This window comes from Corvus brachyrhynchos, unplaced genomic scaffold (genome assembly GCF_000691975.1).
Source record: "Corvus brachyrhynchos isolate BGI_N302 unplaced genomic scaffold, ASM69197v1 scaffold234, whole genome shotgun sequence".
In the NCBI taxonomy this organism is placed as follows: Eukaryota; Metazoa; Chordata; class Aves; order Passeriformes; family Corvidae; genus Corvus; species Corvus brachyrhynchos.
Genome location: NW_008237423.1, coordinates 748,438 through 764,073, shown reverse-complemented (window position 1 = coordinate 764,073; position 15,636 = coordinate 748,438). Strand labels below are relative to the sequence as shown.

At 38.1% G+C, this 15,636-nt stretch overlaps 1 protein-coding gene across 2 annotated transcripts in view; it reads left to right on the top strand.

Annotated features, from left to right (window-relative positions):
• The window catches only part of CD109 (CD109 molecule), a 51,516-nt gene that overhangs the window by 22,153 nt on the left and 13,727 nt on the right, over positions 1-15,636 (top strand). The window contains exons 17-26 of one of the 2 annotated variants that reach the window (XM_017731076.1): positions 826-939; positions 1,142-1,360; positions 2,036-2,180; positions 2,924-3,100; positions 7,157-7,238; positions 8,513-8,741; positions 9,258-9,423; positions 10,515-10,705; positions 13,068-13,223; positions 13,309-13,374. In XM_017731076.1, the coding sequence (XP_017586565.1) occupies positions 826-939; positions 1,142-1,360; positions 2,036-2,180; positions 2,924-3,100; positions 7,157-7,238; positions 8,513-8,741; positions 9,258-9,423; positions 10,515-10,705; positions 13,068-13,223; positions 13,309-13,374 (1,545 nt within the window). The remainder of the gene's footprint in view (positions 1-825; positions 940-1,141; positions 1,361-2,035; positions 2,181-2,923; positions 3,101-7,156; positions 7,239-8,512; positions 8,742-9,257; positions 9,424-10,514; positions 10,706-13,067; positions 13,224-13,308; positions 13,375-15,636) is intronic. The other variant, XM_017731075.1, reaches the window with a different exon arrangement.

Sequence of the window (15,636 nt, the reverse complement as noted above, 5' to 3'; positions counted from 1 at the left end):
TATTTGCTAGCTAGAAAAGAAAAGCTGAGGGATTTTTGTTTCTGAAACTCAAAATACTTGGAAGATTTTTTTAAATGCAAACCAGATTAAAATAATTTTTAACTGACATTTCGCTTATAAAGGATATTATGTCCCAGCCATTCTTATTGTACAGCTGTTCATAAACAGTGAAATTTTGATCCCATTCAGCTTGATGAGACGTTAACACTGACTTCTTAGAGTCAAGATTTCTTTCAAAATGCTCTGTTCGCAGATAAAAGAAACTGCTTGCTGGTATATTTCTGCAGTTTTTATTTTAATTAATAAAGTACATATTTTTAGAAGTATAACTAAAGAACTTATGTTAAGATTAATCTTACTAAATAAAAAAAGCACTGTGAGGTGGTGTTGAGTTACAGAATTTGGGTGAGTTAGTTAGTTACTATTGTATTGACATGAAAATAGGTCAACTTACAGAGTCTTAATCATTCATTACTTGTGTACTCAAAGCAATTCAGTTACCTTAATGAGAGTTCAGGACAGTTCACAGCTTCCAAACTTGCAAGATGATAGACTCTTAGTCCTAATTCAGTTGCGTCTGTTGGGGCTGCCCTGTCAAAGCTGTCAGCAGCTCTCATCTGAATGGTGTTTCTAAAGGTGCTTACGACCAGAAGCATCTTTGCCCTCTGCTTCAGCCCCGCAGTAATGCGTTTTGTCAGCTGTAGAGTACAACTAAACGTACTCTATCAATGAATTTAAAAGTGATCAGAAGACAAATTGTGTAGTAATTTTCTTTCTAGTCTCTAGTCTAGGTTGTAGGGGTTCATGACTGATTTTGTTTTGCAGCTAGAAGTTTTTCAACCTTTTTTCATTTTCCTGAACCTTCCATACTCCATCATCAGAGGAGAGCAGTTCATTTTGGAAGTGAACATCTTTAATTATTTGAAAGAAGAAGCTGAGGTAAAAAACGATCTCTATCTTTGAATGTTACTTGATACTGCAGGGTTTTCATCACTGAGGAAGACCATGCCTTTCTTTGTGAGAACTGGAGTATTTTCTTTAGTGGGCAGACCTACTTGTCTACACACAAAACAGGTGGCAGATTATGAAAGCAGCTTTTCAAAATTAACACTTTGTATTGCAAATATTACTGTATTTACAGGTTACTGTGATCCTGGATATGAATGATGCTTTTGAAATTATTCTAACATCCAATGAAATAAATGCTACAGCAAATCAACAGTCTATATCTGTACCAAGTGAAGATGGGAAAACTGTTCAATTTCCAATCAAGCCAAAACAGCTGGGAGAGATTCCTATCAAAGTGACAGCAATATCATCTGTTGCTTCTGATGCTGTCATCCAGAAAATTTTAGTAAAGGTAAACAACCTGTAGCTTGGCTTGTTCTTGATGTAAATTGTTCCCGAAAACAGGCAACATAGTTCGGCAAAAAGGCAACCCAGTGTACTTGTCTGCCTCTTGCTTTGTGTGGTCGGTTTGGGGTCAGGTGGCTTTAAGTAGAAAACACTTCTTTTAAAATAATTTGTCCTTTAAAATTCTTTAGATCCCCTTCCAGGAATGAACACATAGATCTATTCAACTACAGATAGTTTGTCCAACGCTTCTTGAAAGCAAGATGAAACCTATTTGTGTATCACTGAACCCCTGGTGCTATAGCTAATTTAATAACCTGTGGAGAGTAGACCAGGTAACTGTTTGGATAAGTGCAATTGATTTTACCATACACCTGGCTTTCATTCAAAGCCTATTTTAGATGAACATTTCTGTATTTTGCTACTGGTGCTGGAATTTTAGCCTCCAGGCTTTCTGGTAAACCAGACACGGATAAGACTTGCCTAGCTTTGGATGTCTGATTTGTGTTGGGCTCCATTTCAGTGGAAGGTGGTAGACAATTGTACATCTCATCCTACAATAAATGCTCAAGATCATAGAATCAGAGAATGGTTGAGGTTGGAAGGGAGTGGTACAACCTTCCTGCTCAGGGCAGGATCAACTACAGAAGGATACTCAGCCCCCCTGTCTTTATCTTCATAGGCTGAAGGATTGGAACAGACATATTCTCAGACAGTCCTTTTGGATTTGACTGGGAATAAACGACAAGCAGTGTCAAAAACTTTGGAATTCACTTTTCCTTCGGATGTTGTAAGTGACAGTGAGAGAGTGCAGGTCACTGCTGTTGGTAAGAATTATCTTACTCTGTTGCTATCATTAGGGAATTAATTATGGCATTAATTGTTATTTAACTGCAATATAAATAGGTTGATGCATTAAGTCACAGTAATTTACTGTCATGCATTAGGATAAACATAGGGAGACCTTATGGATGGAGTGTTTTAATTCCTTTAATTTATTTAATTTATGCTAATATGGTGTTTGTAAGATAGTTTCGGAGTTAGAGATTGGATTTTAGTCAAGAAGGTCCTGCAAAGTTTGCTGGTATTCTGTTGTAGTTATGCTGTCTGCAGAATGAAACCTGTAACCTGACTAACTGTTGTTTACTGTGACACTGGGGCTTTGATAACTGCAGGTGAGAGAAGAAATAAATGAAGTTTCAAATACATACCACTATTGAAACATTTTCCTGGATTAAATAGATTTTAGTTTTATGGGGTTTTGTTGGGTTGCTTTTGGGTTTTTGGTGTTGTGGGGTTTTTTTGGTTTGTTTGTTTTGTTTTGTTTATTTTTTAATGGTAGCTGTTTGAAATTGCTCTGTGTTTGGAAAGGTCTATAGGGAGTTGGGTCAGTGGGCATAAAGTTGATCAGTAGATGAAGTATCTTTTCTGCCTGCTTAGTGGTGTTTAGTAGAAACATTCCCAATATATCATATTTTCTCCCAGTTTAGAGTATACCACCCTTTATGTGTGAGGTATGCATTTATTTGCAATAAGCTTTAGTTTATTTTGATTAAATTTTATCTTTCAGGTGATTTACTTGGGCCTTCTATCCATGGTTTGTCATCATTGATTAAGATGCCTCATGGCTGTGGTGAACAGAATATGATCAATTTTGCTCCAAATGTGTATGTTTTGCAATACTTGACTAAAACCAGGCAGTTGAAAGAGGATATTAGATCAAAAGCTGTGTCGTTTCTGAGAAAAGGTCTGTATGCCTTAAAGAAAGATGTTAGATTTTTAAGAACTCTTCCTAGTAAAAAGATACCTATGACTCTTCATCTGGTGTTTGAAATGTTGTTCAATTTGTGTCAATGAGAACTGGAAGAAAAACCATTGTTTCTTTTTTTTTCTCTTTATTCTGGGCTGACAGAATTAGACAGTAAATTATTTTGTTTACAAGGGCAAGTTTTCTCAGAAAAAAAATGTTGGTTTTGTACAATTACTTTTTTTCAGATGACAAATGCATTTTAGAAGATCATTCATATGGATTTACAAGATGGTTGTTACTTCTTGTTTGATAAAACCCCATGTGAGCAGACATTTCTGATCTCTGCCTGAGGCACAGAGCTTTAAAATGAGTCAGTGAGCAGAGTGAACCACATTCATCCCCTGTCTTCAATGACACCATCCTGACATGTCCTTGTAGAGCTCAAGGAGTGGCATTTGCTCTCATGGCTGGCTTTTTTACCCACAGAAATTTTAGACTTGGTCAGAAGTGAACTCTGTGCTAGAAATCAAAAGCTGGAAAATTTTAGTTGGAAATTGTTGTATATTGGAATGGGGAGATACTCCAGAACATCACAAAGTCTGGAGACCACAGCTGCACTCTGGCTTTTGGATCAGACAGTATCTAACTGTGGTGTCCCACACGCGCCACGTGTCAGTCTCCATGCTGAGAGCCTGGTTCTCAGACAGCACTGACACCAGCCCCGTGTGAACTACACCCTTGCTAAAGCATCGTGATGACATTTTCAATTTTTGTTTACTCTCTCTAAGTCTTTTTTGTTTGATTTTTTTAAAGTTGTTGACATTTCCCTTGGAAAAGGCACAGCTCAAAATTAATTTTCCTTTCATCAAGATTCCAATTTTCTGTCAAAGCAGTTAAATGATTTTTTTTTTATTATTATTTTTTAAACCCTTGCTGCTACATGGTTTAGTTGAAAATTGCAGTGGGGAGGAAGAGATGTGTTATGTAAACAGCTACTCTGAAGTTCGTAAGCAATCTATCACTCTTTTAAGACTGAGCTTTGGTATCATAATTTTCTAAAGTTTTCCAATAGTGGATTTATTTAAGTTGTTTCAAATCAAATGAATGCTTTGAAATTTAAATGTTTAAATGTCACTTGCATACAAAGTGTATTGTGTTCTTAACTTCTTTCTGAGGGTTTGAATTGAGGTACGTGTTTTTAACACTGTAGGTGCCAAAACAATAACTATGCTGAAATACTTGTAACCTTAAGATAGAAAATAACCGCAATCTAAAAAATATTCTGGTATTTTTGCTTTATTTTAATAATTATTTTCTGTTGTTGCTCGATTTTTTTAAGTGTAATCTTCAAGTTGAAATTTAGCTTAAGATATAATTTTTATAGACTCAGTTTTTGAAAGGATTGTTATGAAGTTTAATTTAAAACATACTTTATTTCCCATGTCGTAATTCACCAAGTATTTGAAAAAGTAACCTCAGAATCTGAAGTAAATATAATTAATTTATGGCTAAATGCTTGTGAGAAGAAGGGATCATATAGCTAGCAGAAACTGCTATATGATCCTTCTTTTAGCAGTTTTATTTACTTAGAACAAAGGCAAAGCCAAAGAAAAGTTGCCCTTTAAGCACATTTCTTAATTCTGGTAATGACAAATCCCGTCTTTAAATCACTTTTTCTGAAATGAAAAACACCTGATACATCTGAAAGCTTTGTTGTTAGACCCAAAGAGGTAAAGATTTTGAGCAGAATTTCCAAGCTGTTTAAAATGTAAGATCCTTCAGTCTTGAACATCTTTCTGAAGTCCTTTCCATCTTGATACATTCCTCTTTCGGCTTTGTGAGCTCTTTTCAGTGAGCCTCCTACATCTCTTGGGTTCCAGCCAACCCTCTGGGAATAGTAGTGAACATCTTCATAATAGGATCCTTCTTTTCCTTGCCTTCCCACTTTTATGTGTTGACGTTTGAAGTATCATTTTTCACGTGTGATTGAGTGTCTGTTGGACCAAGTGCAGTGGTTTGCAGCCTCCAGGCCTCCTGTTCCAGCATTTCTGCAGGCGTTCCCATGTTAGATACGCTTGTGTTGGGAGACTTTTGCGTGACTGCAGCAGTGTTGGCGCTGAGACGAAAGCAAACAGAATGTAGGAAATAGCTGAATGATCTCTCTCTCTCTGGTTCTGCTCATCTTTCTGATCCCTCCCAGTCTTACATTCTGAGATGAATTTGTGCCTGTGTAAGGGCTGCTCAGCAGTCTTTGTTAAGCAGGCTGAAAGTTGTACTCTAGTGCTTTTACACTACCAGTAGGATGATGGTGATTATAATACTTACTGCTGTATATTGCCAGTTCTGCAAAGAAGCAGAAGACCTTGTTTTCAGACCTTGCAGTCAGATACTTTTGAAGAAGGAGCAGTCTATTTGTATATATAGATGTGTTTGTGCTCCTCATAGAACATTATTTGGAGGCTTAAACTTTGACAGTGACTTTTGCTTTTCTTGGAGAGAAATGGCACTCATTCCTCCTTTTTTTCCCCTTCCATTTAAGAGTGTTTTACTTAGTATCATTAACTGAGATGACAGGTATGTCTGTGTCTGAAAGACTCACCAGTTTTAGTGATGTAATTACCCACTATCATGCTAAATACATAATAAACCTATAGTAAAGCAAAAATTTAGATTGCAAACTCTTCTAAAGAAGACTCAAAAGCAAAATTTGTTGCTATTGGGGTTACATGGGAAGGTACCCAGTTATACTATAGTCATAGTTCAGATTTCCAGCTTTATATCTCATTCTCTTCTATTACAGAGAGACCTTAATTAGGAATTCATCTTACACTGGCACTTAGATTGAGGGACCAGGCCATTTGTTCCTCAGTAATTAGGGGGTATGGTTCACTCACTGTTTATGTACAGACAGGATAGTATGGAAGTGGGTGGTTAATGAAAGGAAGGAACATTTTACAGGGTTGTAGCTGGATGGACCTCACTGGATGTATTTGTGTGAATTCATTTGTGTAGGACTTACTGATGGTTGCCTGAAAGTTTTTCTGCCTGATTCTGTATTGTGTGCATATCTATCAGGTCTTTGATTAATGAGTATACTTTCTTAGTTATAGTAGCTAAAATAGTAAAACTAAGGGAAAAGACAAAGTGGAGGGAAAGAAAAGATGCCGTTACTGTTCTGGATACACAAATGGCAGGCAAGATGTAAGGGAAGAAAGGCTTTAGACACCAGAAACTACTGTGATTAGCAAATCATAGGAAGCTCTTCATTTCTAACATTAATGAACCCCTGGTTCTGTACTGAAGTCATCCACGAGTGAGAATGCTGCTGGTGGTTGCGAGCAGTCAGTGAGCCTTTGAGGCCCTTTTATTTTGGATGTCCTGTAGCCAGGAGAAAGCTGCACTTGTTCTGGATATTGAAAAATCTTAGGATAACATTTGAAATGGTTCTTCTCAGGATTTCAGGACCTTCAGGTCTTTTGAAAATTTTCTCTTGTTTCAGAACAGCCTCTTCCAACTTGCTTTTTCTGATAGCAAGACTATTGATTTGATAAAAGCCACCTGAAGAAGAGGTCTGGTTTTCCAGCAGCACTTGTAGCCTTGCTCTTCCAGCTGGACAACAGTTTTTGCTTGTTGTTCCTTTTATGCTGTAAAGATAGAGCATTTCTGTAGGTACACAACATCCCCAAAGTGATGAAAGCACTGAACTATAGCTGCATCTCTGCTCTACTCTCACTGCTCTGGTCCTGGAACCCCGGGTGTCTGGGGGCACATCTCTGCACTGCTTGAGTGGCTGATGAGCAGCAGCAGGAGTTTCTGGTTCTCCTTTTGTAGATGGATCCTTTGTGTTACTGCTGCCTGCTTCCTCATCATCTTCTGCATGGTCTTGTGTGTTCCTGCATATTTGTGAGGTGTTTTAAGAAATAGAAGCTTCAGTTCTGCCCTTCTCAGTCTTAGAAAGTGCCTTATTTCATATCATCAGTTTCAGTTCCAGTTTGTGCTGGAACCCGCATGAGAGGAATGTGTTCAATACCTGTCTCTACTTTTCCACTTCAGGCTACCAAAGAGAGCTGCTTTTCCAGAGGGATGATGGCTCTTTTAGTGCCTTTGGAAATGAAGATCCCTCTGGGAGCACATGGTGAGTAGTTCTGCCAGAATCATTGTGGAATTTTAGTATTTTAGATATTTTCCCTGCATCTGAAAAGTTTTTGTGAAGCTGGTAAAAGTTTCCAGCTGTATTTGCCTTCTGCCTGGTTTTCATTAGGTGTTTAGGCCAACTCTAAGGTCTTTCTTGCTGGATAACATATTGTCAAAGCCATTATTAGGGCGAGGCTTTTTAATTTTGCAAAAAAAAAAAAAAAAAAAAAAGATGAATTATTTTCACCAGGGAAATAGTTTAGTCTGAAAGTTTTTGCTGTTGCTTTCCTCAAAAGAATGAAGAATAACAATTGAATTAGTTATTCTTGCACTTGACTGAAACCATTTAGGGCTATGTGATCATCCCTGCTTCAAGCAGATTTTCAGTTCTCTCTGTACTGGAGGCTGAAGACTGACTGAGACATTTTGTAGGGGGTGAGCAGAGTTACTGGTGGTAAAAATTTTGTTCTACTTGCCTCTCTCACATTTCCTTTTATTGAGACTATAAACACAGCTGAAAAAATCTTTACAGTGCTGTGTTTCACTCCAGGAAGCATACAGAGCATAGTTGTGGAAGCCAGATAGATAACAGAGACAGGTTCCACCACTTTGTTCAGCTAACCCTTGCTCACTTTAGATGTACTTATGTGTTCCAGTACATGCTTCTGTCTTTGCTTAGAACCATCCCAGTTACTGTGCCACTGAAAGAGACTTTCTTCTGGAGTCAGTGGGCATCTTTCATTGATATTAGCAGGATTTGCCAGTACTGGCAACTCTAGTACTTAAATAGTTCAGTGACAAGTTACCTGAATGCACATTTGGAAAGACGGAGTCGAGAGATAATTTGGGATTATTAATAATAAAACAACAAAGGTTGTTTCAAGGATGTCATTACAGGGATAGTGGTGGTAATTAACATCACACTCATAACTGCATTACTTTGTAAACTATAACTTCTGTCTAGCAGCAGAAGGCAGGAGAGCAACCTTTGAATAAAGATATACATGTGCTGGCAGACTTAGAATCTATACTCTGTATTTATTTCTGAAGCACAGCAGCTGGAGAAGGGGTGATCTTCAGGAACAAGGATATATCTTCATTTTTTGGTGGATTAAGTTTAGTCTACTTGCTTATCTGGGTGAGGCATTCATTTTACTCTGCTTGGGAGGGGTGTGTAGAACACCTTATGCTTTACAGTATTCTTACATCATCTGAAACAGAGGAAGCTGTAATGCCTGGCTAATTTTGACTTACCTGATGAATCTTTTCCCCAAGGTTATCAGCTTTTGTATTGAGATGTTTCCTTCAAGCTCGTCCATTCTTAGATATTGACGAGGATGTACTCATGGATACAGCTAAATGGATTGTCCGTCATCAGAAATTAAATGGGGAGTTCCAGGAGCCTGGGAAAGTGTTACACAGTGATCTTCAAGGAGGCACCAGTAATCCAATTACTCTCACAGCTTACATCATGTCATCCCTCCTAGGGTTCCCAGATAAACAGGTATTGGAATTCATAAGTATGATTCGTAGTTACAGGAATGCTTCATAAATTTTCATAGTACATGGCAAACACTTGGTACTTTAAAGAAATAGAGGGATATTTGAACACAGGCAAAATTTAACCTCATTTTGTTGAACATCCCTTAACTATTCAAAACAATGCAAAGTTGCGTTAAGCCCTTCAATTTTGTATTTGCAAAATCTAAAGGCAGTTTCTGTTAGCAAGAATATTGTCATGACTTTAGTCCAAGAACTTGCAAAGAAATTTCTTGGGGGAAACTAGTCTTAAAGATGTTAAGTAATTCCAGTTGATTTAATTGAAATTACTCATTTTCATAAAAGACAGTGCCAGATCAAAAGGCTTGCCTTTGAGGTTCGTGTCTGTGACTCTGAAAGAGATTTCTCATTATTTTTTGGTCATAATTTTTCTGGTTCTATATGAATTTTTCTTTTACATTTACTATTCCAAGATCTATTTTATTCACTGTATATTCTTCAATATTATCTTCATTTCCAGCATGCTTATGCCATCAAGACTGCTACAAACTTTCTAGAAGATAAATTAGGTGAAGGCATTTCAGATAATTACACATTGGCACTTGTGACATATGCATTGTCCTGGGCAAAAAGTACAAAAGCAAAGGAAGCACTGAATATGCTGAACCAGAGAGCAGAACACCAAGGTACTGCACAAGTATCTTACTCAGTTGTACAGACAGATTTTTGTCAAATTGAAAAATGCCTATCATATATCTACAGCTGTATATTCAGAATTCAGATCTGTTCTGAGTATGATATAGAGAATTAGCTAAGAAGTTCTAAGACAGCCTAAATGAGAAATGTCCATAAATGAATGACGATTCACAAGAAAGCTTGTGCTTTCAGTCTCAGTGTTCCTGATAGGAGTACTGTGATGCTGTTGAAGAACGACTTGTCAGTTTTCCTATTTTGTTATGCACACTCATAAGATCAGCATGGTTAAAGAGGGGTAGATGGATGAAGTTAACTATTTCAGTGTACTTTGGAGAGATCAGGAGGGTGTTGGGGGCTAATGAGTATTAGAATGAAGAGGTGAAGTGTTGGACTTCTGTAAGGCAATACAGAGGTCTGTTGCACTTTCCCTGAGGACCTGTCATCTCAGTATGTTTAATGTCTTTCAAGTTTAGCACAGCTGAATTCTTCTTCCTAATTTGGGGGAGGAACAGACCATATGGAGTATAAGAAATGGAAGTTTTTGGCTCAAAATAGTAACTGTCCTCTTGAAAAATCCAGAGGAATTCATGTTGTAGCCTAGCAACGGAGCCTCTTGAGTGTCCCTCTATGTTTACTGAATTAGGCCTTTTGGACAGTCACTTCTGGGACGAGAAGTCATTTTTTTGGGAAGGATCCACTCAAGAATGAGTCTAGTGAGCAGCTGTGCTGCCTGAGGTGCCTTCTCTAGTCCTGAGAGAAAGGAGCACTGTAACAAGGTGGCCTTTTCACAAGGGCTCTTTTATGTGAGCACTTCAGGCTGACAAGGAAAGGATCAATGTAAAGTTCACTGAAATCAATTGAGTGACTGTTTGGACTCCAGCTTTTTTTGTATCTAGAGTCAAACATTGCTAAGGAAGTACTTAAGTCAGTCCTTCATGGAACACATGCCTAAACTTTGATTTCATAGATCCTTGCTAGGGCCCACGTGTAAGCATTAATGAAGAGGTTTCCCCTAAGACTTTCCCAGAAATCCAAAGACTTCAGTCTGTGGATCTGAGGTTATTATTGGTTCTTTTTATAGGAGAATTTCGTTTCTGGGTAACACCTGCTTTTGAAATTTCTGACTCATGGCAGCCACGGTCCATTGATATTGAACTTGCAGCCTACGCTCTGCTCTCTCACTTTCATCAAGACAGATTAGCTGAGGGGATCCCTATTATGAAATGGCTAAGTCATCAAAGAAATCACCTTGGGGGATTTTCATCTACTCAGGTAATATCTTGTCTTAAGGGGTTTTGCTATACTTTCTAAACGAGCAGTGTATATTTAAAAATAAAAAAAAAAAGGACCATTTTTTACATAGTAATTACTGAGTTTTGTTTTGCTGTAGCTACCTTGGTTACGTACAAGCCTGCGTTATTGGCATCTTAGTCCTGGACTGCCAGTTTTAGTATTTTTGGCAAGTCTAATAAAAAAGAGAATTAGAGGGAGACCTTCTTTACATAACGTATTAATAACAAAACAAATTAAGAAGAAATAGTGATGCCCATGGAAAAGTAATTAAACATATTTTTGAAATAAGTATGATGAAACATCTATGCTTACTTTCTTTCCAAGGAGAGAAACCTCTTTTTATTCTTACCATGTGCGGGTCCTCAAACTCCTGAAAGGCTATTAACTTAGCGTTTAACTAAGGGGAGTAGGTTTTAGAAGAACAGCCTAACCTAATCCCTCTGTTGGCAGTTGGTCTTAACTTAATAATGTACTTTGTCCTTATTATTGCATAGATTTTTGATGGGCCGTGAAATTTGGAAGATCTTCACTATCTCCAGGAGGTTTCCATGTTATTAAAGCCACATCTTATAAGTTGTGCTGGCATCCAAAAAAATTAGATAGTACTTTGGATTGCACTGGTTTAAACTAGCTTTTAAATTAACTGCAAATGCTGGTCACAGTAAAATGCTGCTTGGTACCAAGGTGTACAGGCTATCCTTCATTATTTTCAGATGTTGGTTAGTATTAATCTGAGAGAAATATGTTCTGAGTAAAATGCAATTTAAGAACCAGGTGGGTTCCCCTGAGTTATTAGTGCTTTCCTAATGTGTTAATTCTTGCTTATTTTTTGGAGAAGTTGATTGAAGCACTAAATGAGTTAACAAAATCTTATTGTTCAGAAACCTATTTTACGTAAAAGTTTGAAAATCTAGCAACATATCATTTACCCTTGAGGGTAAAATTAAGAAATTAACTTAATCATTTTGTTCTTCCATAGTCTAAACTGTTTTGATCTCAAAATTACTCCAGTGTCTTCCTAGATGCCTTTTTTAATTTGTGGAAATGACTCCATAGTTTTTTAGTTAACTTCTAAGATTGCTTTAAAAGAGTTTATTACATAAGAAACTTAATATATTGTTGAACAATAAGGAGGAAAGTATTACGTTGCATATGTGATGCTTTATGAGTTAGGGTGTGGTAATTCACCATAATCTGTATACATGGTGCAGTTTACTGGGAATTTGCAGTTGCTAATCAGCTGATCTTTCTGGATTTTAAGAAATCAGTGAAGCAGGTCATCTCACACAAGGATGTGGCATGGGAAGGAGAGTGGGTTTGTTACCTGCTAGAGTAAAAAGTCAGCACATGCTGGCCCCTTAAGGTATGGTACCGTCACCATGTTGTAGGGAATGAATTCCTGTTATGTTAGAATTTTGTTACTAGAAGTGGCCTAATAGTAAATCAAGTATCTGTATGTCAAGCCTGAAAGGCCAATTTCTTCACTCTGACTGGTTAAAAGTAAGTGCAAAATGAACTGCATGAACAGCAAAAATCCCTGAGAAGATTAGAGACATTAATTTAATTACTGTATTTGTTCCCAGAAAATAGTGGATGTTAAAATTCTCATTCCCTAAACTGTGCTGGACCAAATGCTCAAACTCCACCTCTTGTGTTCAAAACCTGGAGAGCTAAGCCTACAATCACGCACAAAGGTGAAAAAAAAGAATTTTAGATACATATATGCCAGTGTGTTTGTAAGTATATTTTGCAGTGGTTAAACAATTGCACAAAACCTTTGGATCAAGTACAGAGTGTAAACTGGGCTGAAACCCTTTGAAATTGTTGTTGAGTGTCTGATAAAATTAATTTCAGCCTTTTTTTAAAATAAATGTTAATAATTTTTCAGACCTGTAGCTTGTCAATGATGAACACACCCTGAACAACTCCTCTGCAGTACTGAATATTTAATGCATAGTCACTAAATAAATCTAGGAAGTAGCAGTATCGTTACTTTCCTCTGTGTTTTTCTCCATGGTTGGTGTGGTGTGTAATCTTGACTCTTGTGTTTTTCAGCTTGTCAGGTGTTCCAGGTACCTTGCACAAGAGGAAAACTTCCTTAGCTGGGTCCCACCTCATTTTCCATTTCCACTGTAGCTAACTTCTTGCCTTGTGTTGCTATCTCTCTTCTGTGCTGGGACCTTCCTGCCAGGGGAATCCAGAGATGTGGAGATGGCTGCATGAAGACTCCAGCATAATCAACAAATGGGTCTCTGCAGGAACTACAAGCTCCCCAAGGCATGGTCTGTGTGCTGTGCCAGCTGCTTCTTTTCAATACTGAAGGGTTTCTTTCTCTCAACAGGACACAGTGGTGGCTCTACAAGCCTTGAGTCTATTTGCAGCTCTCACTGCAGCAAGCAAAACAGAAATGGATATAACAGTGACAGCCCCTTCTTTGGAAGTGCCAGAAACATTCTCAATTGATACTCGAAACCGTTTCCTGCTTCAGGCCAAGGAGGTACTGTAAAAAGTGAGGAATACTTTTGTAAAGTCTCCTGACCGAAAGTACTTTGAAAATACTGGTTTACTCATCTTTCTTCCAGATTCCCCCTGCACAACAAATGACAATTACAGTGTCAGCGGAGGGAATGGGATTTGCTGTTTTTCAGGTAGGCAATGCAGGCAATCAGGTAGGTATTCTTGCTAGAAATATGCTTTCTGCAAGGAAAGTGTATTTTGGAAGCTTTATAGAACATGTTAATAGGAACAGTCTTCCAAAATGTCTTAAAACAGTAGCAAAGCAGTTTACTAATTGAGGAATACTGTGAATGAAATATGGACATATTCACGTTATTATTCTGACAAGTGGTCTGGCCTTTTAAGTAATGCTGGATGACTGACAGTTTTGGGGCACTTCCATGTGCCAAAGCTGTATCAAAGCAATCCTCTCCTCCTGCGGAACTGCAATGTCCATTTGCAAGACAGGGGACTGCAGTGGTACGCTGGCAGGCACAGATTTCAGAGTAAAAGAGGTGTGTGGACTTGGCAGAAATGCCACATTGAGAACCTGTGGTAAACCATAATAGAGCACAGATCAGTAGAGAACAAGATTGCACTGCTAGTTATAAGAGTTTTCCTTTTATTGAAATAGAATGCAAGAAAAACTAGAAATAAGAGATTATTACAGCCAGGTTCTCTAGCAATTTTTACAGTGTTCTGAAATAGCATGAAAAACAGTCAAGGGATCCTGCAAACTACAAATAATAACAGACACTTAGCATCGACCAAAAGTGAGGGCGTGGCCGAGAGTGGAAGGAGAAATACCATATCAGAAGAAAACAGTGTTGGATCTAACTTGATATGGCCAGCAGTGGATCTCACTTCCCTGGTGCCCTCTCCATGATAATGGGTTGGAACCACACAGGTGAAAGAGAAGGCCTTTGAAAAGCTACAAATAATGCAGAAATACTAGTCTCTGAGCATGAGAGACTCATTTTATTCAAAGTGCAAACTTAAAGTTGCCGGCTGTGTCACAAAACCAGAGTTCCTACTGGACTCCTAGTCATACTTGAGAAAACTGATCTAAGGCCACCTTTAATTGTCTCCATGTTTTATGCCAGGTCAGATTCCATCTCAAGTTCCATCCAATCTGTCCTTCACTTTAGTGTTCTTATGCATCTGGGAAGCAAAAAATGCCTGATGATGGTTGGTAAATATCTTTATCTTTGGGATAAAGACCTTTTCAAAGAAGTCTTTTCACAGGTGCCTTTCAGCAGTGAACAGCAGCTGGACATACACCTCATTCATTCACCACCAGTCTGCAAAACACACAATGCCATAAATCACAACCCATGTTTATTAATTCCCAGAAGTACAAATGAAGTTTACAGCGAAGTTCAAAAGTTTCAGAGGATGATTTAGATTTAGGTTTGTAGGCCAAGATAGGAATGAACATCTCAGCAGGACTGCGTTACCACATCTATGGTTTCAGTGTGCGTGTGTGGAATGTAACAAAGTGGAGCTCCAGAACAGTTAAGACTACTTAACCCTAATAATTGTTGAGAACTACTCCCTAATACTAAGTCAGCTAATTTGTCAGGTGAGCTGATCAAAAACTTCACAGCAAATTGTTTCTTGCTGGAAGACACTGATACATTGAAATTTCATACCTTTTTTGAAAACACCTTGGTTCCAATTACGTTATTTCCAGCAGGAAAATTTTACATTCAAACCAGCATGTCTGGTGAAGACTGGGCAGAAGTCTTCCACCAAGAATAGCCAGTTGACTGTGGTGGGAGCACTCCCTGGGGGTGTATAGCATCAGAGTTTAAGTTCCCGGTTTGTTGCATGAACGTGGAAGTGTGCTCACAAAGAACTGCTGTTCAGGAACCAAGGCTAACGAACCTTGTTCATTTAGGTCACTGTGCTGTCACCTCTTTTCCTGAAGCTTTGAGTCATAGATGCTGTGACTTGATTCAGAATAGTGCACTTCACACCCTGGAGTAGTTCCTCCAAAACCTTGTCTTTGCTGAGATCAGTTCTTTCCTTCTGCTTTCTTTGCCAGGTCTGGTATTCTAAAAGAAAGAGCACTGAGGACATTGAATGAGATTTCTCTTTTTCCCAGACGTAAGCTAGGTCTGGATCAGATTTAATAAATCAGATAGCATATGACATTGCAATCACATTTCTTCAGCTGTGTTTCATTGTATTGGGCCTGCCAGAGTACAGTGGTAAGAATCACTGTTCTGGGATTTGACCTCCTTGCCAAATGTAGCATGTCAAAACAGTAATTCATTTAAATATCACACAACACAAGATTAAATCCATTAATGGAAACGTCTGCTTTCCCAACAGAATGGATTCTTAGGAAAAACCTTTTTTTTTTTTTTTTTTTGGTGAAATCTCACTGTCTGTGTGTGCAAGTTGGCAGT